At 51.2% G+C, this 22,196-nt stretch overlaps 1 protein-coding gene across 1 annotated transcript; it reads right to left on the reverse strand.

Annotated features, from left to right (window-relative positions):
- Window positions 1-1,450: 1,450 nt before the first annotated feature.
- GDF6 (growth differentiation factor 6) lies at window positions 1,451-12,466 on the reverse strand. The gene is made up of 2 exons (XM_057366241.1): window positions 12,055-12,466; window positions 1,451-2,408 (listed from the first exon to the last, which is right to left on the reverse strand). Exons 1-2 carry the CDS (start codon window positions 12,389-12,391, stop codon window positions 1,540-1,542), a joined length of 1,206 nt encoding a protein of 401 aa, XP_057222224.1. The 5' UTR covers window positions 12,392-12,466; the 3' UTR covers window positions 1,451-1,539.
- Window positions 12,467-22,196: the final 9,730 nt, after the last annotated feature.

Here is a 22,196-nt window from a genome sequence, read left to right on the forward strand (position 1 = left end):
ATTAGAGCAAATATTTACTTGAGAACTCAGAATTACTTAATCAAATAATAGAACATATAAAAGCAAGCTGACTTTTTGGAAAAAAATGTTTAATAATACAATAATAGTTGTAGTATCGTCCAGTAAAGGTGTATTGTAAAAATGTTCTGAATATTAATTTACCTCAGATAACTTTAGAGTTGTAAATACTTGCATTATATTGAGGTAGACAGTAAAAAAAATTCTTTTCTCCATTATTAGCACAGAATTTAAATCTTGTAATAATATCTTAAGGAAATGATAATGTTAAGTAAGGATGAAATATTTGATTACTGCTTAATTCTGTACAACTCAAATATAAACTTTTAAAAATATTAGAAATTATAACATTTCGAGTGCATATCATGTTTTGTACATTAAAAAAGAAATGCATGTTGTTCATCTCCATTTTGCACTTTTCAGTCTGTTTAAATAAACAAATATTTACAACTTTTATATGAACAACAGTGCATCCAAAGCAAAATGTGCATTTTAAATTAATGCTCCTGATCGAGTCTTTTTATTAGCATTTTATATTATTATTCTCTTCTCTTTTTTATTTTTTTCCACAAGTTTGTAGCTCTGCAAAACCAGATAAGCCAACAATTCTAGAAATCGGTGGGGAAAAGCCTGAAACTACGAACATAATAATTACATGAAGAAAGGGCTAGGCATAGCTTCGAAGTGCACGTTCCTCGGGTGAAGCCACAGCTGAGACCAAAGGTGGGAAACAGAAATCTTACACAAAACGCCTTTCCCAGCACAACATTTGCGTATAATACTGCTGCAAGTTGCGAGGGCTGCCGAGACAGAGCTACCCAGAGACCTGGCAATGGCATCCTTGCACTCTTCGTGAGATTCGAAGGCGTTCCCTTTCCAATCCACCCCGGTTGTGCTTTAGGTAACAGTTCGCTCTTCACAGTTTTTCTTTGCTGTCTTAAAATAAAACCTAGCTGGTAATTACAATCTTAAGCAATTCTTGKKTTTTTTTTTTTTTTTTCCTCCTTTTCTCTTTATTTTCCCTTGGGGGGGAGGGAAGGAGGGGGGGCCGTAGGCTATTTCTGGCTGGTAAGCTTGCAGGAATGTGAAAGAGAGAGGGCAGAAATGAAACAGCCCTCTTCAGAGCAACTTCAGAGAGAGGGATCAGTCTGCTCCCTCTCCCTCCCCCGACTCTTTTTGTACTTGGTAAATTGCCTTCACCTTTGGAGGGAGGAGGATAGATCGCCAGATAAACCCCGGGGGAGGAGAGGGGAGCAGGGAAGGGACCGGGCGGGGGTTTCGCCGCCTGCCCGGCCCTCTCGCCCTTCCCCGCCGGCAGCCGCGGGCCGCCTCTGCCGTAGCCCCGCCGCCCCCGCGGGCAGCCGCCGCGGAACCCGGGCACCGGGCGGCCTCCCGCCCCTCGGCCGGTCCTCTCCGCCCCAGCCGCGCTCGGCCGGGCCCGGGACGGGGGCCCCGCTCGCCGCTGCCGCCGCACCTCCGCCACACGCAGACCCCGGCTGCCGCCGAGGAGCGTCCCGCCCGCTACCTGCAGCCGCAGGACTCCACCACCATGTCCTCGTACTGCTTGTACACCACGTTGTTGCCCGCGTCGATGTAGAGGATGCTGATGGGGGTCAGTTTGGTGGGGACGCAGCAGCTGGGCGGCGTGGAGCCGGGGTCCATGGAATTCATGAGGGTCTGGATGATGGCGTGGTTTGTGGGCTCCAGGTGGGAGCGCAGAGGGAAGTCGCAGACCCCCTCGCAGTGGTGGGCCTCGTATTCCAGCGGGGCGATGATCCAGTCGTCCCAGCCCAGTTCCTTGAAGTTGACGTGCAGCGGCTTCTTGCTGCAGCGCAGCCGGGACTTCTTGCCGTGCCGCTTGCCGTGCCGGCTGGCGAAGGCGGTGCGGCGCTGGCGCCGGGCCGGCGGGCGGCGGGCGGCGGGCGGCGGCGGCGGGGGTGCGCCCAGCTCGGCGCGCAGCTCCCCGAGGAGGCTCCGCCGCCGAGCGCGGGTGAAGACCACCAGCAGCGCCCGCTCCTGCGGCGGCCGCGGCCGACGGGCGAAACCCAGGCCCCGCAGGTCGAGCCAGCGCCGCGACCCGCGCTCCGCCGAGGCCCGCAGCTCCAGGCACAGCCGCTTCCAGGGCCGCTGCTCCCGCAGGCCCTGCCGCACGTCGAACACCTCCCAGGCGGAGGATGAGGCCGCCCGCGGGTCCAGGGCGCGGGAGTCCAGCGGGCGCGGCGAGAGGCAGGCGGAGAGCTGCATGTGCGGCGGGGCGGCGGGCGGCGGGCGGCCGCGGGGGGCCCGGCGGAACAGCCGCAGCTCGGCCCCCACCAGCTCCTCCGTCTCCGAGAGGGTCGACACATCAAACACATACTGCTGCCGCCTCAAGGGAGCGGGCGAGAGATCGTCTGCGAGATAAAAATAATTACAGTCAGTTGCGCTCGGGGGGATCTGCCGAGAGGTCTCTGAGGCGGGGAAGGGAGAGGAGAACCGCCAGTTTGCCCGGCCGGGGTGTCTCCTGCCCGCCTCACCCCCCACCCCCAACCGGACCGGGATCGGGGAAGGKTAGGAGGAGGAAAAAGAAGGGAATACTATGAAAAGGAAAAGGAAGAATATGGAAAGGAAAGGAAGTACGGAAGGACCCGCACCAGACAGGAGACAGCTCTCCAGCAATAGGGGCAGACCCTGCTCCACGCATATCTTCTGCCAATCAACCCCATATACACATATCTATTMTCCTCTGAGAAAAACCTGGACTTCTTTTTTGACACATCCATGCACGAAGTGCAGCGTAGAAAGCAAACCAGATTCCCCTGAGCTGCTTTCCAATAAAATGTTTACAACCCAGCAAATACAAAAATTCCCAAAGCCCCTGTGTTTCCCCAGGAGCTAGTAAAGCTTGTGTAGATTTCTATAGTAAAAGTGTCACTGGAGCCTCTGTTCAGCAGCCCCTCACCGGGTTTTCCAAACTCAGCCCGCCCCAGGTGTAGTAACAGAGACTAAAAGAAATATACTCCTGCCTGTTATTTATCGATATCAAAGGTAATTGAGATTCCTAATCAGTATGTTTCACAACCTCGGCTCTCCCTGACGGGTCTCGGGGAACCTCCTGAGGGGCAGGAGAGACAAGGAGATGATTTATGCAGACCAAAACCTTCAGACGCGCCACGGCRATGTAAAAATCAATGCGGATTAACGTGCAGTTAATCAGTGCGGATTAGCACACTCGACAGTCGCCCTGCGTCGCTGAGTGTTCCCCTAGACGTCAGCAGGGAGATGGAGCGTAGAGTGCGGCAGGGACAGCTGGAATTGCTGAGATAAAAAGCTGCCCCGTAGGCAGGCCACGGGATGTACGGCGGAGCCTGGCTTCCTGCCGAGCGCRTCCCCCTCGCCCCGCAGGAGCCGCCGCGGGAGGCCCCGCCGCCCGCCCGGACCGCGCACCCACGCGGCATCCCACGCTGCGGAGCGAGGCGCTGGCCGGGCCCGCACACCTGCCCTGCTCCCGGGGCCGGGCAGCCGGAGCTCGGCCGCGGTCCGCTCCTCGCCCGGAGCGGGGAATCAGCAAGGGAGCGGGAGTTCCCGAGCCGGAGCTTCCCCGCCTCCACGGGGCTGCGCGCCGGCGGGCGCGATGCGGGGTCGGTCCGGCCCTTCAGGCATCCTGGAGAATTCGAACCCAGGCCTTTCGCATCGCTGCCTCCGCCTACCTCTTCAGGTTTGTCTGTTTTGTCGCGGCGGGGCTGCTCCTTCCCCAGCGAGGGGCGAGAGGCAGCCCGGTCGTGCATCCCGCTCGGGGAAGGCGGAAGGAGACTCAAAAAAAAACACGCGCAGAGCCCGAAAAATGTCGTCACACTCCAAGTGACGAAAACAGCTGSTCTATCGAGCTGCTGAAAATAAAAGCGAAATCCGTCGGGAGTTGGCTAGAGGTGCTGGACAGTTTCATCAGCGCTGCAAGTGCAGACCAGGATTTGGGCCATRAGTCTGTTGTGGGTTTTGGGGCAGTGTGGGTAGTTTTCCCTTTTACAGCCATCGGGGCCAGGGGCTGAGGTGCACTTGGTTGCAGGAGGAGGGTCCAGCAGCTCAGTAAATCTCTAGATCATTGCCCCCCTCCTTCAAGGGGGTCCTGGGAGCTTCAGACAGAAGGGGATGAGCATCCCTCGGGTAAGAAAGTGCAGGTCCTCCTCCTTCTTCTCGTCTTTCCCGTCATCTTCGGGTTTTTTTCGGCGTCCGACATCTGTCAGATACCCAGGTATCCCATGGGGTGCAGACGGATCTCCTGGCCCTGCCGAGATACCTCAGACCTTCCTTCAAGGGSTCCAGCGACCGTCGAGGAAACTAGATCAGCGCCTTCCCCTGCCCCTATCCCAAGCTKCGGGGTGTGGCCAGAGCCGGGCCTGGGCACAGATTCGCTTTTAATCGCTSTCTTTAATTGCTTAGGTGATGGAGAGGAGGGTGTCACGCTTGGTTTCAAAGAAAGATAGCCGCTCTCTTTGCTACTCCCAGTCGCCATGGGGTAGGGGGTGAGGAGAGTGCTGCCTTCAGGCCRCTGTCCCTCCGGAGCAGACACTTCATACACACACTCCTTGTCCTATTCTTGGCCAGAGCCAGGCACCCCCGGATCTCCCGCATCCCTGCCGGGGTGCGGGAACAGGGCAGCACTGCTCGGCAGACTGAGCTCTCAGGCAAAAGGCAGCCCTTTCCCGAGGGATGGGGACACACGAAGGTGACAGCGCCCCTCTCCTTCCCGACGAACCATCRCGCAGGTGGCCTGGCGCTGCGCAGGGAATAGTCCCATTCGGGGGTAACATCCAGGCGTGCAGGTTAGACGGGAGGGAAGCGGGGAGAGATTGAACWGCCCGCATGTCCCCGCTGCTGAAAACGGGCTTTAAAGGGTCTGCAGACCCCTGCCACAYGGCGGTGCGGGAGGAAACAAGCTCCGGCACTGTGGGTGCCAAGAGGGCTGCTCAGGGATGCTCCTCAAGCAGCATCTTTTGATACTCCAGTTCGGCGAGAGTTTGGACGTTGTACGGCTGATCCGGGTTGCTCGGTGGCACAGGACGCTGGGGACACGGCCGATTTGCGGAGATATGTACCTTCGGTCAAGCGAATCTCTGAGATGGGTTTCAGCAGCACCGAAACTTTGTGCTGGGAAAGTCCCACTGACTCAGGCAGCTGCCGGCTCCCGTGCCTCTCTCGGGAGGGCAGGGAAAGGGGCAGGGCTGCCGCTTGTTTCAAATAAGCAGCTTTGAATCCGATCAGATAAACGCTATTTATTCACTCTTGTAACCTAATAATTCCAGATGAATACATAATCCTAAACCAGTACTGGCTCGCTCCCAGCACAGTCGAGAGGTGGGAAAAGCAGCGGAGGGCTGCACAGTCGAGAGGAGGGGAAGCGGCACCTGCAGAACCTCCACAAAACGGGGAGAGACGGGTCTAGGTTGGGGACCCTTTGTTCCAGAGGAGCTGCCGCCTTCCCAGCACACAAAGACCCGCAGCAGACACGGCGTGGTGACACTCAGGCTGTCCCTTTCTCTTCCTCTTASTAGTATACACGGACAGGGTCTTGTCCTCTTCAGTTTTTCTTTAAACACAAGGAGCGACTGGGGTGAAATCCAGGGTTTCTAATMGCCAGGGCGAGATCTGCCTTCTTGGGCGAGTTGAAGTTGTCTTTACAGATATRCCCGTTACCGAAATACTTGGTGAGAAGAGCAAAGTCATCCCAGCTGGGCTGGGGAAAGCCACATAGCAGAAAATGCAGCAGGGAGGTGTGTTTATATTTGTATTATTAATGTAGATGAATGTTAGTTACGCAGTATTAGTTCTATTTCGACTCTCCGTAGTTTATTTTTTTTTTCGGGCGAAAATAAAATATTAGGAGCGTAAGGAGGGACAGAAGAAGGGAGTAGGTCTATCTGACATATAAGGACGTGTCAGTGGCAGGAGGGAGAGAGCAGCCCTACTCCGTTCTGCCCTTCCCGAGGCACCCGGGCAGCGGCGTGCCCGGTGCTCCCGCGGGAGGGCCGGTCCCGGGGGGCTGCGCCGGGCCCCCGTCAGCTTTCCCCGACGCTTTCCTCCGAGGTGCGGTGGCTGCGGTTTTAGCATCTCCGAAGCTAAATGAATGACTGGGTTGGGACGTTTTCCTCGATTCCCTGTGTGAAGCCTCTCCCGCTTCCTGGGTCGCTTTCTCGCCTCAATCTGGGCTTTGAGGAGAGACGGGGGTTAACGAAGGCTACACAAAGTTTCTCTTTTCATGGCAGATCAGGTACTGGGCTCCCAGCCAATTCATCAGGGCTCAGATCTTAACTTTACATCACTGCAAATTATACCCAAACCACATTCAGAAGAATTTTCCCATTCCCAAATTCTCTTTCAAGCCATATTTAAACTCGCAAACCAAAAGCACATTTGCAGTTTAAAGACACTTTGCAGACACTGGCACAACAATAATCTGGAAATTAAAACATATATTGTCCCTAATTGCGAAGATCTGCCCACACGTTGTCTGCAGAGTCGCAAGGCTGACAGGTATTTCTTTCGGAGCGTTACCCAAGCTGTGGAAACAAGGGGCTGACTCTCCATGTGTGGTATTTCTCCGGGTTTCAATTCCACGTCTCCCTGCGCCTGCCTTGCCGCGGTTTTTTATTACAGCAAGTGATTAGATTTAAATGTATCGTTCGCTTCGCTATCGAGTAACCGAGAAAGACCACACCTTCCTCGGACGAATTCCCAATCCTGCCAAAAACGCTAACTAGCTGTTGGAGGGCTGTTTCCTTTTCCTTCTTTTTTTTTTTTTCCTTCTCAGAGCGGGGAAGCACCTGGCTGTGATGCACCTTTGATCACCCCTGTACCGTACCTGCTCCGGAAAGGCTGCCTGCTCTTGCCCCATTCTCCCTCTTGGCGCCACCTCCCCGCTTCCCACGAGGGACTCTCGGCCCACGGGCGCAGAGGGACCGCTGCAACACCCGCGGACATTCCGCAAAGCACCGGGCCCTCGGCTGTCGGCATCGTCCCAGAAGATGCACCGAGGCGGAGAGGAGCTTTTTTCGGGAGTTTCTACCTTCTGTAACAGACCTTAACCCAGTATCTTTCCCTTTCCCCGTGTGCAGCTGTTCCGCTACTTAGACAGAAGAGAAATAATTCCTCCGAACTTATTCGTCTTGAGAAAACCGATCTGAGTATTCCCAGTATTTGGAGCTAAGAAATGAAGCGAGGKTACGCTTTGGAGGATATTTCTGAGCGGTATTTGTGGAAGCGCTAGGATTCTGCAGCAGAGCATACAGATCTGGCCACAACSAGAAAATACTGAAAYATCCCTTTTCACCCATAAATTAGAMTTCAGGCACGGGAGGACTCCTAACCTCAGTTTCAGCCTGCTCCAAAATCTCAAAGAAAGGAGGGTTTTCTGCCATCGACTGTTTTGGCGTTTTTTTCTACTAGGGAGGGAAGGGTAAAAGAGGAGGGCGAGGCGCCCCGCTGCCGTGCCCAGCGCGAGTGGCCCCGGCCTGCGCCGGATTTTCTCCCCGCGGGCCGCCCGGCTGCCGGTTGGGGCCAGCCCAGCTGCGGTACAGCATCTCCCCGCGGGCGGCGGAAACTCCACAGCTCCGAGGCGGAGAACTCGGTCCTCCGTCCCCCTCGCCTTCCAACCCCCCCACCTCCCAAAAAAAAAAAAAAAAATCAAACGCAGCCTCTTAACAAGCCCCGTAGGAGGGTTTCGATATTAAAAAAATAATAATAAATAAAACGAAAAAATAATGAGGACAAGGTCCAAAATGAGCCACCGGAATGGTTTGATAGGCGTTAACTACTGGTCCCGTTAGTAGAGCGGCTCCGCGGCCGCGCACCGCCCCGCCGAGCTGCCTGATCCATGGAGCTCCCGGTGCCGCTTCCCCGGACCGCCCTCCCGTCCCGCGGTGCGGCGTGCGCGAGCCCCYGCGCCTTCTCAAGGGACAGCAAACAAACGAAAGATAAATTTAAAAAAATACTCTCCGCGCCGACAGCTCCGATTTTCACTTAGAAGAGGCGAGAGGTGCATCCGCAGCCGCCGAGGGGACGCTGCTYTCCGCTCCGCCTGAGCCCCGGCCCCGCTCCCTCCCACGGCTCCCGTAGCGCGGTGGGCAAAGCACCAACCCCCAAAACACCGCCCGGCACAGGCACAGCGGAGCCGCTGCCCGCGCCCCGCCCGCCCCCGAGCCACCGACTGGCTCCGCGGGCGCGGAGACCCCGCCGGGCCGGGCCGGGCCGGGCCGCTCGCTCCTTTCCCGGGTGCACGGCGGGGATAAGGAGCGGCAGCTCGCTGCCGCGCTCCGGCCGTCTGGTCTGCATTAGTGTTTTTATAAGGGGCTCAAACAAATCGAATACAAGGTCACCAAATAATTAACAGTTGTGAATTCCCTCCTTCCCCATTAAAATACTTCCCTGTTTATATTTCATTTTCCTCCTGCCAACGACAACACTGCCTGGGCAAAGGCGCTGCACAGATTACACTGCATTGCAGCTTTCGGTCCACCCAGAAACCCGCTGTTTTGCATAAATATGTTGTACTAGATGAACTTCAAGTGGGATTTACGCTCTTTCTTCTGGCACATGGACAGCCGGGTCATTTTCAGTTTCTGTACACGGGATCCCCCTTTCGTTTTAGCCCTCTATTCACCACTCTCACGACCCTCATGGCAAGAGCAAAATAACGATGTTCGGATCCCTGCCCATCCGAATCAGCTGCGTCCAAATGGAGCGCAAAGCTGCATAAAGAAAACGAGGAAGGGAAAATGAGACGATCTCGATCTATTTCGATTTCCCCGTCCCTTAGGCGCGGACCGCAACATTTCGTATGCGGAGCCCTGCTGTGGTTCCGGTGCTACGGGCAGCTCTGCAGACACAAAAGGGAAAGGCGAGGACCGCTCGCAGCAGCCGGCCCTCGTGGCACTCCCTTCCCACGGGACATCCTTTCGAAAATCGCGCTCCCTYGAGCCCTGGCTATTTCTTTTCTTGTTTTCGATTTGTTCCCAGCCGTGCCGCGTTTCTTGCTAGCTGTGAGATTGCTTGTTTATAGCTCCCTTCTCCAGCTCCCTCCCGCTCTCTCCTTTTTTTTTTTTTTTTTTTTTTTTTTCTTCTTTTTTTTTCCCCTGCCTGGTGGAGTCCTTGCAGCTCCTAATTGTCCTGCGTTACTGTGGAGCTCCAATGCTGGGGGTCCTGAGGCCAGTGAGAGCACCATCTGCGTTTTAATGAGTTACTTCATGTGCCAACAGTAATTTTCCTACATTCAGCTAGGTCCTGTCTGATCTTGCGACCGTAACAAGGGGGAGCGAGTGGGGGGCGGGAGGGGGTGGAGAAGGGGGAATCGCAARCCCTTTGCCCCCTTTCTGCTCTCTTTTTCTACCGACGGGGAAAAATTGTATCTATATTAAGCAGTAGTATGGCTTCACTCCTTCTCGAGTTACCCTGAAAACGATCTTATTAGCTGCAAGAGGGAAGGGAAGAAAYGAGGCGAAGGGAAGCGGCTGTCGGTGTCCGCACCGAAGCGCTCTGCCCCGCAGCCTCGGAGAGGGGTGGGACGGGCGGGTTTGGACTGCTGCGGACGGGAGCTGCTGCCGGACAGAGCCGGCGGGGCGGCYGGACGCTCTCACGGACACGCAGGCACAGCAGCCCGCCTCACATACGGGAGGGGTATTTCTCAGCAAGAATAAAAGTTGTTTCGCACTCCTCTGCGGGCTRCTGTGCCCCCGAAATGCTGCCATGCAGGATGGCGTGCGGCGGGTGGGACGGCCACCGTCATATCCCCCCCGGAGCTGACGCACAGGTAGAGAGSAGCGCATCTAATTGGGTCAATTTGGGCAGCTATATTGTCTGCAAATGAATTGACAGAATCTCTGCCCCCCCTTTCCCCGCTTTTCCTGAGCAAAGACTGTTCATCATCAGCACAACTCCAGCTCGCCAATTAACTGGGCTAGGAGCCCACGGGGAGGTGGGCAGTAAAACAGCTACCACTTCAGAGGAACGGAAGCTCTCTTGAAGTTTTTTGGTGATGTGCCATTGGCTGGTCCACTTCATTATGGGAGACTAGACAATATTTGATATGTTATGACATGAACACTCAATTAGATCACTGAGTTGAAATACTCCAATCAGTGGCTTGATGCTAAGCAACCCTCAGAAGGTCCAGCAGAAGGTCACAGCCTGTGACACATCAAATCAAAATCAATGGGGAAAAGTGAGGCTTTTCCTTAATCAAACCAGGACTTCTGTTAGCAAATCACTTCCCCCGCAGTAAAATCTCACATGCAGCGAGATGAGCTAAATTTGTTAAATTAACTGTCTTTCTTCTGGTTATCAAGAATAAGATGATATCGAGTGCGGCTCCATTTCCTGCGGCCCGCAGAATTAGCACCCCGTTTCCTCTCCGTCAGGGGGAGCGGTCCAGCTCCTTTCTGACCGCTGAGTTTTCGAAACCGTATTTCCAGAAAGCGAGTCCTCTTCCCCCCACCCCCGCTTTTAACAGCGACGAAGAAAACAACCCMCATAAGGCGAAGGCGGAGAGCAAAACCCCGTGTCCCCTTTCTCCTCGAAAACGTCTGCGCGCTTCCGACTGCGAGGGGCACATACTGTGGATGCTTCCACGCATTCTCCCGAGCCCAGAGGGGCGCGACGGGCACCAAGGCGGGAGGCGAAGAGCTTTGCCGAGCTCCCTCCGCGGGAAAGAAGCCCGCAGAGCCAGGGGTAGCGAGGGGGCAAGGGGCTGAGCCTTGGGTGCCGTGGGCGGGGAGAGGCTTCCGGCTCGGGGAGGCGGTGAGGAGGGTCCTTTGGGGTTCGGTTCGGTTTGGTGTGGAGCGATCGGCTCCTGTAGCTCCAGGGAGCCGTGTGATTTTCCCGGCGCTCTGTTTTGCCCTAAAACGRCTGGGACACGGCGGGAGAAAGGCGAGCTGCCCCGGCTCTCGGCAGCGGCGGGACGGCTCTGCCAGCCGCCGGCAGGTACACCAGTGCCCGGGGAGGCGCGGACYGAGGGGAGGGTCTTCAGATCTGGGAGAGGGGGAGGAACGAAAGCAATCTTCATGAAGAACTTTTTAATTAATCTGTTCTTGATGGCTCACAACCAGGGTAACGAAAAAAAGACGGTGGGGAAAAGGGGAAGAAGGAGTGTTTCCATGGAAGGAAGATTTTACTCTGAATCGACGAGAAACGTGCACCCGTGGCCCCAGGTCCGAGCTATACGATGATGAGAGAAAAGCAAAGAAAGGCCAGGGTGCAGTTCACGAAGGGGTCCCGGTAGCCCCGCGGCACCGCTGCTGCCCGGGAAGAACGAGGGCAAGGTCTGCGGCCCGGGGTAGCGGGCGCCGCTGCCAGTCYCGGTCCGGGGGTAGGTGAGGACCGACCCGCACACGGCTCAAAGGATGCGGCCCCGGAGCAGACGCCAAGCCCGGCCGCCCCTCGGTGAGTTCCGGGGCCGGGAGGTACCTGGGCTGCACGCTACCCCCCGCAAGCGGAGCCGGACAGTCCCAGTCCCAGCGCTCTCGGACGGGGCCGGGGCTCTTCCAGGTAACCCCGATAACGCGACCYGAGACGCGAGCAGCCTCGGGGAGCAGATATTTGCCCTAGGTCAGTTTAAACTTTGTTTCTGCCGTGCAGCTGTGGCGATAAGAGCCGCCCTTTCTCTGGCGGATGGAAAGAAACCAGAAGAACGATATTTAAATTTTTTTTCAAGGTCGAATTTACACCGAAAGTCCGCCTGCAAAGCTGGGGCGTGCTTTCCACCACCCCATGACGATTCGGGGAGGAACACGCTTGTTTCTCGCACGCAGCACATAGGGCTGCCGAGGCTCGGGTTTAGTGCCGCGGGGCCGTTTGCTTTGAGATAAAACAAGGCGACTCTCAATTTACCGAAAGATGGGCACTTTCCTGCAATATCGTGGCGGGGAACAGCACCGGTGACCACTGTAGCGCGCTCCCCACCTCCCCAGCACCAGGCTCCGCGGGACGGCAGCCTCGTACCGTGGAGCGCCGCCGGAAAGAGCACCCACAGCCCCGGGGGACAGAGAGGGGCGGGGGGGGGGCAGAACTTACCTTGTCCCCTGTCTACAAAACTAGTGATGGTGTTGGCAGATTTGGACGACTGAAAAAAGCTGGCGTTGATGCCCAGTTTCTCCGCGATAGAGTAAGTCCTGAACAGAGACAGCATGTACTCGTGAGGTTCCGCCCGTGGGAGCGCCCGGCCCATGGCGTGTCCCCCTTGCCGCGGGCGGTTCTCGCGTGGGGACCGCGGCACTCTGCGGCTGCGACCACCTTTGGAGGAGGCGGCGAGCTCGGAGGCGGCAGGGAGGGAAGCCGGGAGGCAGCAAGGTAAATCCCAGAGGAGGCTGGCGAGCAAGGCGGCGGAGAGCAGGGCCCGGCGCGCATTCATAGCGAGAGGCGGCGGCGGTGGGGAGGAAGAGGAGGGCGGCCCGACSTGCGGCTCCGGCGGCCCACGGAGCGGCGCGGGGACTGCGCAGCGGCGTGGCGCGGAGCGGCGACTGCACCCGGGCGGGCTCGGCCCGCAGCCGCCCGCCCCGCCCCGCGGGTACCGCCCCGCCGCGCACCGCCCTGTGGGGGCACCCAGCCCGCCCCGCGGGGCGGTCCGCGGCGAAACGGGACACCCCGTGCTCGGGTGCTCGGGGGTCCCTTTGCTCCCTCCTCGCTGTGAACTCCACTCGGGAAGGGACGCGAGAGCCGGAGAATGATGCCGCGCGTCTTACTGCCACCTCTCGGGTACCGCTTCTCATCMACCTACCGATGCTGTCGTGCGTTCAGGTGCCTCACAGGTTCTCCGGCTTTGGGTGTGGGCAGACCCGTGCGATGCTAATTATTTCACTTGAGGCTCTCTGTATTCCCGTGGCTATGTGCCCGGGAACTTGGCACAAAACAGGGGTCTTACAAGCAGGAAAATTTGGTGGAAAGCAAGGGTCTCACTGAGGGCACTCAGATGTGCCAGGGACCATCTAGCTGGCAGCCTTGAGGCAGGCCCTGCCACCCATCAGAGAAGGAATAGAACGAATAAAAAGAGCCAGAGACCATTCTCCTTACCTCAAAAGCTGCAGATCAACCACCAAGAGGGGAGCAGCCCAAGTGAAGCACAGTGCCAGGCTGGGGTTTAGCAAAAGGCAATGCTGGGCACTGCTGGGCACTACTGGGCAGGCAGCACTGTCAGGATAATCAAGGTAGCAAGGGGCAGGCAGGAAAGATTCCTCAAAGTGTGGCATGTCCTCTTGTCCTGGTCATGCAAAAGACAGCAGTGGAGCAGAAGTACAAGGATTCAGAAATTCACCCACCCCTTTTCATCTGGCTTTACAGAGGTGAATCCTGCAGCACAAAACCGGTGTCAGTTCTCCAATGGTTCCACCCAACCACCTGTCTTAGGCTCAAAGCCATGGACAAAGCATTGTAACATGTTTGCATTACCCTACCTGTCCTGGTCACTACTTCTTCATCTTCTCATCCTCCTGCCTGGCACTGCTGCTGTAAAAAGCACCTTCCTCCACTTCCTCATGTGGCTTTTCTCTGCCCTGTGCTGAGCTTTCCTCCTTTCCTGTCCTGATCTCCCTCTGTCCACTTCTTCCTACCTCTCCTATCTGCCCCAGCTCCACCACTGGTGGATTTTTTTCTTATTGTAGTAAGAGGTCACGTGTGTTCAGCTGTGAAACCTTGGTCCATAATAAATAACGGGAATCTGGCATCCATCCCACATTGTATCAGAATTCTCTGGCCGTGCTCCTCCATCAGCTGCTGTTCTTCATGCAGTCATRCACCTGACTTGTCTTTTTCTTCCCTATTCTCATTTCTGCCAAGAGAGAGCAACTCRTGCCTGGGATTTTGGCACCATGCCCGGTTCAGCACAGGATCACTGAGTCGAGGCACACCCTGGCAGGGCATATGGAGCAGGTTTCGAGCCTGGCACATCCCAGTTTGCCTGTAGCATGCTTAGTCCCACTGGGTTCCCATCTCTTATGGAGAGAGAGGGATGATAAGGATCATAAAGGGAACATTCAAAGCTGGTGGTGGGCTTAGGTTCCAAGTGAACCTGGCTGCARTTCTGCCAGCAAAAMAGGTAATCCCAAGACAGGAGCTCASACTGTCCYGCAGCCCTCCACACATGAYTTGRARAGCTCCCTGGTGTGGTTTTGGTCCATGCCAGCTAGCACTCTCCCAGTCAATGCCCAAGCCTGTTACAAGTCATGTTTTGTGCCAGGGGCTGTCCCTAGATGGCCATTTGGATGTGACCATGTGGATGTGGGACACATCGTACAGCTGGGATTAGAGAACGGGGCCCGTCATTGCCTTGGCTTCTTTTTAGCAGGATGGATGTACTGTGAGGAGCTGGCAGATGAACTGTGAAGAGACAGGGCTGCAAAAAAGTATCAATGACAGTGCAGAAATGAGGCAAGTGTTCTGCAAAACCAATTCCCACTTCATTCAGTCCTGTTTCTTCACCCCCTTTTATTTATTGCTCTTTCACTCCTCCTGCCTATCCTTTGGCTTCACAGACACCCTCCTGACCACTATCCTCCCCTTTCATCAGCTGCTTTGTGCACTGGAACTGTCCTCCCTCCTCCTGTCCCTTTGGCTTCACTTTTCTGATGCCTCACTTTTGTTRCTTCTGCTCCCCTTAGCCACTCCCATCCTTTCTGCTCTGTAATTAGCATTTTGGCTATTTTTTTCTTGCCATGACCCAGTTCCTTCTGGAGACTTATCATCACTTATTTGTTTCCTTCTGCCGCTTTTGTGTCCTATTCACTTATTCCATGCTCCTGCCGGCTATCTCCAATCAGCTGCCCAGCTCCAGTTTCTCCTCCGTCAACTTCTGCCCAACCCTAGCCCCTCAGGCTCTTTCTTTTCTCTCCTGCTGTATTTCATTGTCCTATTTTTCTTCTCTGATATTGTTCCCACTTCCCACATCCCCTCCTTGTGGTCCCAAATGCTGCTGCTGCACAGATGCCCTTTCCCACTCTCACTCCATTGGTTTCCAGGATCCTCTCATTGCTCCCGGAGTGTCTGTTCCCTTCCTGCCTTTGTCTCTCGGTCTGTCTCTYCTCTTCCCTCTTTGTTCTCGTTTTTTTTTCTCCCTTGGCCTCCTCCTCTCCCAAGGGAAGGTGGTTTCATACTAATGCAAAGCTGCAAGGTCTCCAGAGCAACTTCAACCAGCCTGATTTAGTTTCAACCTGCTGAATTTACATGTTTTAACGCATTCTCTAAAATCGACTTGGGTGGCTGCTTTGCACTGTCATTTCTTTATCAGAGGCCAGACTTGAAGCCCTCAGCAGCCGACAGGGACCTTTCCTGTGGCCCTTGTGACYTTTCTGGCAGTGTGGAGGCTGAGGGCCTGCTGAGGCTCCCCTGGGTGCACCCCAAGTCAGGGTTGCTCACCAGGTGATGGTGAACACAGGCAGCAGGAGCAGCCTAAAGGAGGCAGTGCTGCTTTCCAGCCTGTTTCTCAAAGCATGGGGCTGCTCAGGTGTCCCCTTGCCGTTTTGGGAGACAATGCCATTGTTCAAAACAGCCAATTGCCAAGACAGTCACTCACGGGAATGACAGAGCAGGGAACTGTGGGGGCACAGCGATTGGTGCCTTATGGAGCTWCAAAGTCAGGTCGCTGCAAGGGACTTGAATWTMCTGGACCATCTTGAGAAGCTTTGTRTTTGACTGTCAGTGAGAAAACTGWGTGGAACTAAAAGCAGGAGTGGGTACTTGGTGGGGCAGCATGGAAATGCATCAGTGCGAGTAAAACACTTGGGATCCCCGCTTCAGTGCATKGCAAAGGGTGTCATAATGGCAGCAACAATAAAAAGAGTGAAATAATAGCAGCCATCAGAATAGAAGAATAGCTTTTAAAAAATTATTTCCTTTCCGGTTTTCTCAACAATGAAAGTTGGCCAGATTTCCGTTTATAATTGCATTATACATATTTTGTAACAATTTTTTTTATTTCAAATATGTTTCTCCGAGCTAAAGCAATTTGGAGACTGCAATAGTGCAGTTTTAAAACCCATTTCATTAATTTCCTTGCACTAGTTCACATAGTTTTCACATCTTTCACATTTTTTTCTTTCTGTGAATTTGCTGTTCTCGGGAAAAGAAAAATTGATAGAGGCAAATTTGAAAGTCAGGAAGTAGTCCAAAACAAATGTGATTTTTTTCATCTGGAAGTTTAATGGAAATTTCTCTTGCTATAAACATAACATGAGCAGAGATGTTGGGGRAGAATGTTAGAGGTTAAAATTCATCCCTGCAAGTGGTCAAGACAAGACATGAGCATCATTGATTTCATCTCTGGTTTGTGGCCATTTGTAAGACTTACTGTGCTGCCTCAGGGACATTAATACAGTGATGATCAGTTTTTAGACATTCCTTCTTAGTATTTTTTTTTATTTTGTAATTTTTTTTTAATTGTGGGGTAGTTTTTTTTTTTTTTTTTTATCTAGATTGATTGGTTTAACATAAATGATCTATTGTGGGACTTTTATTTCTGTGAACTAAAATTTTATTAGGATGACTAGAAAATGCACCCCCTCAAACTATGGSGTTTTCCCCCCTTTAGCACAATAGTCTCCGAAAAGGCCGTGGTTACACCACATAATTAGGGGGTCAGCACATCCATTAGTGCAACATTTTCTGAAATGCCAGTGTAGTCCTTGTGTGCTGGTTTTCAGCAAAATACCAGCCTCCCTAAGCCTTGGCTTTGAAAATGGAAATTGTCTTTCAAGGGCYCTTGGTTCTGAGGCATTAAATTTTCATCCTTTTAGCCTCAGCATTTTTAGCACCTCTACTCTTTTCTGCAGTGCTTCTGAAAAGGTTGGTTTTCAGTGCTTTGTATTGGCAGGAACATCTACTTTTCAGTAGGTATGTTTTGACCCAGGAATTGTTTTCCTTTTCCCAGATGGATCTTCTCTTATGGATAATGTGCCAGCTCCTCTCCCTGCCTCTCTCCCAGACAGGCTGCCCTGCTCTTGGCTGGGAGAATCTTCCGAGATGGAAGACCAAGCTCCTGCACAAGCTGCCTGCATCCTGGACAATCACATTAGCCAATTTCTTTTTCAAACACAAAAAAACTTGATTTTTTTTTTTCTGAGCATATTTATTTCAGCGTGCTCCATCTCCAGGCTGCCAACATAAACCCCAAAAGTCCAAGTAGATCAAGATTTTCAAATGCCAAAATTATGGCATGTGAACTAGCAGGAGGCAAAGGAGCATACTCAAATAATAATGATAATGCTTTAGGAGAGTCTGAAGTTCCTCCTGCATTGTCATCCCCCAAATAAAGTTCCGTTTCACTTTCCAAGCATCCTGCACGGGATCTGCACATCTCCCAGTGCCCCACTGCCCTCACAGCTCTTACAGATAAGTCCCCCGTGTTCTGGCTCAGTGGAGTCTTGTACCGCCCCACAGTGTGGGCACAACTTTCCCATTTCTGTTCTTTTTGCTCCTGCTTTTGCTGTCAAGTCTTTTCACAAGGAAAGTCGGGACAAGGAGCAGGGCTAACCCTCCGCAACACTGTTGCTTTTTACAGCGTTTTATTTTRCCACAAACCAGTGGCAACTTTGCTTCTCCGCAAGCTCTCTGCATTTTTGTCACTGTCTTAGATTAGAACCACATTGTCTCTCACTCACAGTTAAAAAGTGAATATGTGGACATGAAGAGTGAAGCCACTCCTGCATTCTTGCTGCATCAAAACACATCCTGACATCAGGAGAACMAACTGCAGCGTACACATCAGGAGAAAGGGAAGAAGTTTGCAACAGTGATTCTACTTTCATTTGCTCTGGTGTAGAAAATGAAAATTATGTAGGAAATTGTTTTTTCCTGTTTAGGATAGATTTGATTTTGAAAAATTACTGCTAACTTTGTAAACATTAAAATAGACGCAATAAAGATGTGAAATTTCACACAGGGGATATACAATGTTTGTATAATTATAAGCATATGGTTACTTTACACGAAGCCTCTGTTACACTTTTATTTACTAGTGCTTGGGGAAAACAGAGGTTCTCAAATTCAGTGTTTATTTACGTGTAGAGGGAATGTCACAATCTCCATTAACGTGTCATAATCTGTATTTCTGTCTTGGAACTCCAGTTATATAAACTGAACCCCCACTCATACCACCATTTCTAATTTGTTCAGCTACTCTGCAAAATCAGACAATTTCTGTCATTTCTAAAGAATGTGACAGGATGAGAACCGCTTACCACCTCAGTGCCTGCTTATTTCAGCTCTTTGAGGGGGTAAAAGTGAAAGCTGTTGCTTTGATGCAATTTTCTTTSTTCTGAGGAATTTTGTGGGACTTTAATTTGTTGTTTTCTTTTTAGTCTGACTTTCCACAAGGCTATRAACCAGCCCTGGAGGATACTCAGCATTTTTTCTTTGATATCCACRATTCTTAATTTTATAGGACACAAAAGGAACTCAGACCCAGCAGAATTCAGCCCTCAGTTTGTGGGCTGAATTACGTTATTTTTTGTTTTTAGTACTGAGTGGCCATATGTCTAGGGCTGTTCTTTGCTTCAGGAAGTGCAGGAGCTCATAAACACATGGTAACTTCATATCTTAGAAAAAAGGTGAAATAATTTGCAGATATTTTCTGCACTTTTTCTATCCATGTAAGAAATGCTTAATTTTGATAAACCAGATTTAACTATGCATTTTGGGGTTTTTTAGGGTGAATATCTCTGCTCAGGTTTCCAGTTTTGGCTTTGCTCAGGCTGGTGGTATTAAGTGATGTGTGCTGTTACGAATGATCACAACCACACGTTCTGACTGGACAGGGACAGGGACATACAGCAAATTCCTTTCAAAAAAGATGAAGGGGACTGTAGCAAATGYTGTGTCACTGCAGTCTGGCCTAACAGCACAAAGAAATTTACTTGCATCCTTTTATTTTACAATTCCTTTTTCACTGCTCTCTTTTTCCCTCACTCCCCTCTCATCACTGCAGCACTGCATGGCCACTTGCACCATGGCAGATGGGTTTTCTCACATGCCCTGGGATCACTTCAAGATGTCTTGGTTACTGTTCTGTTCCCAGTTCTGGGATGCAAATGAGCACTTATCTGACAGCTCGAAGATATGGGTACGAATCTCATCCCTACTCACATTACCACAGGAGTTTCACTGCATTTCTCTTACTGTTGCTCCTGCCTCATTCCTTGTTTCAGCTGAAAGCTCTTCAAGACAAGATTTGCTTCCCACCATGCCACTACTATTTTTTTTTTCTTTCTTTAGGAAAAATTTAATTTTTCCTGATGTTGTTGAAAGCAATCCACCAGTGCTAGCTCTGCCAAACCCAGAGTTTGGGTTTTGCTTACTGCCTTCCCAGACCAGGACCTGGAGCCATTTGCCCTAAAAAAACACATCAGGAGCAATGCAGGAGAGTCACTGCATACAGATCCAAACCAGGGAATGCCAATGGAATAGCTTTTGGCAAACAAAATAAACTTTCAGGTAGTATAAAATTCATTTTGATCCTTGGCAATGCTTTGATATTGGAAGGAGATGGGCTGCAGCAGTCCTCAGGCTGGGTCAGGCTGGGGACATTGCTTTGTCCAGGGAAGTTGTGCTTGAGGATGGTGGTAGGGGAAGGATAGGTAAGCATGAACTCTCTGATGGTGACAGCTGTCATGGTGATTTCGCTCTTTCTTTCCCCCCTTTTTTTTTTGTTTGGTTTACTGAGAAAGGACTGAAATGCATAGCAGGGAGGACAAGGGGATCAAGGAAAGACAGGAAAAGGCAAGCTGRTAGCAGTTTTATATCAAAAGTTTATCTGTCAGCTGAATCTTCCCAACTTAATAAAGGGACTTGATGTGAATTCTACTTCATCTCAGAAAACATCCCCCCATGCTGCAAGTGTTCCCCTCCCTTTACATTTCACTTTTTGCATTTTAAAACCTCTATCATTTGAAAATCCGCTTTTGCTATCCCTGTCACGAGAGAAACAGGTGCAGCAAATGGAAACTGATGACTTGCCCTGGAGAAAAAAAGTTTTTTTTTCCAAGGGGCAGTGCTACAACACAGTCCCATGCCTGCCAGCTGCCACCAGCAGCTTCCACCCTGCTTTCCCAGCCAGCCATAGCGTCCATCCTTTCTAGGTCCCAAATTAACTCCGCTGTTTTGCTCAGTAAAAGATGATTAAACAAGCAGGAAGATCTTATCATTAGAGGCTTCYTATTAAACTATGATTATAAATAGTGGAATAGGAAGGATAAAGCTTTCTCAAGCTAAGCATGTCAGAAGTTAATGTTTCCTTTAACATTGTTCACAAACTGCATTGATTGACCCAAGTGTTTACAGTGTTACCTCTTAGGAAATCAACCAGTTTATTTTCAGTTCCTCTAACTGCTTTATGTTTCATGCAGTAATGTGGTTACCTATTACATAAAAGTGAATCATTAAAGAGATTTCTCAAGTAATTTTCAACACCACAAAGGCAAAACACTTATACAAAAGRATGCCAAAGCTCAAAAAGAAGCATTTGCCAGCTAGAGCACTGYAAAACCCTCTTGCCTGTAGCACTTTTTTTTTTTCTTTGCAGCTTAATCGTAATTCTGAATTCCCTTATTTGAAATGCTTGTTCTGGGATTAATTAAATCAGCTGATCTGATCCTTGAGCTGTTGATGTGTACAATTGTTCTTTCTTAATGTATGGTGGAGCTTTTTCTATATACAGGAGCAGTGGTAACAAGCCAGAGCAATGCCAGTGTGCCATACCAAACARAGAGCTCTAGAGCAGAAGTGTTTGTTGGAGTATTTCTCATCCCCACTGATGCCAACACTGCCCTGGCACGGGGAGTCACTTCTGTGCCTCCAACACATGCATGGCTGCTCGTGTGGGCAGACACCAGTGAGTCAGGAAGGAATTGGGATAATTATTAGTGCATTCACAAGAAAAAACTGTGGGCATTTACAAGAAAGAATGGTGGACATGGCCTTTATCCTGGGTATTTCATCTGTGCCTATCAAACAGCAAAACAGTCCTTCACAAAAGCCAAGCTGAAACTGTGCAAACAGTATAGATAACAACCCCCATGCTCGCTGTGGATCAAAAGAATAAATGCACAGTARTTTGGGAGGTGCTGGTTGGCCTCTGAGTGTCAGAAGTTTGGAGAGATTTACTGACTTTGGGCGTGAGCCCAATGCCATCCRCAGGCAAGGGGAGCCCTGGCTGGGRCAGAGASCTGACCTTTATATGGCAGGGTTGGTCTACAACCACCAGAATAAACCTGCTGCCCTTCAGCCTGYGTCTCCTTTGCATCTCACTGACAGTAATGGGAATTATGGCTGCACTTTAACTTCCTCATGTGCCAAGGCATCCCACAGGTAACAACCTGGGTGTGTGTACACRAATTAGTTCTTAAAGTTGCACACATTTCTCCTCTTTATAAAAGAAGTCCAGGCACTCTATAACCACTAAGAACAGGCTGTCTGAAAGGTGTTTTATTAACTAAAGTTGGGGAAGAAAATGAAACTGAAAAGAATACGACTGCATATTAAACTACATGAAGTGGTCATGACAACTGGGGATCTCAGTATCATAAAATTTTAACAGCTGGATGCAATCAGTGGGGATTTTCTATTTTTCTTTTTTGTTAAGCTTAAGAAAGAAAAAGAGGAAGAAGGAAAAAAAAAAGAAAAGAAAAGCTTCATTTTACTCAAGCAAGCTTTTTATCCAGCTCAGCTTTCTTTGCTTAATATCAGAAGTTGTCTTTACTTCTCTATAAATCTCAGCACTGCCTGTGCTTAGTTGACATGGTCCTTTTCCCRGGGTAGGGATTCCACAACTGGAGGTGTTCAATATCCCCAACAGCAGCACAACRAGGAATGGAAACCAGAGAAATTCGTGTTATAGGGAGACTTTCTCCGTGTGTATGTGATTTTCAGAACTTACCAAATAATTAATCAAAATCAAATTTTGCCTCACAATTAATCAAGACTCAATTGTGCCTGAAGTCCCACAGTAGTTCTTCAGCAAAAGGACTGAGTTCCCCAATCAGCAGAAACACTTCAATGTTTGTCTGAGCATCTTCCATTTCATCGCAGGTAATCTCAGCCCAGGCTTTCACTCAGGTACATTTCTTTTGCTTTAGCACTGCTTGCTTCTTGGTAATGTCAACGCTTGCCTTGAGGTAGCTGAAGAAAGATTTTACAGACTGAGCTTTATCAGAACTACATAAAAAGAGGGTATT

This window comes from Malurus melanocephalus, unplaced genomic scaffold (genome assembly GCF_030028575.1).
Source record: "Malurus melanocephalus ecotype Western Australia unplaced genomic scaffold, MMel_1.1 scaffold_62, whole genome shotgun sequence".
NCBI lineage: Eukaryota > Metazoa > Chordata > Aves > Passeriformes > Maluridae > Malurus > Malurus melanocephalus.

Bases quoted from the DNA above. Each gene is read 5' to 3' on its own strand.
- GDF6 (XM_057366241.1), bottom strand. From the start codon at position 12,391: ATGAATGCGCGCCGGGCCCTGCTCTCCGCCGCCTTGCTCGCCAGCCTC. The intron at 2,409-12,054 runs GTAAGTTCTGCC...TTTATCTCGCAG, and splicing joins TTTTGTAGACAGGGGACAAG to ACGATCTCTCGCCCGCTCCC.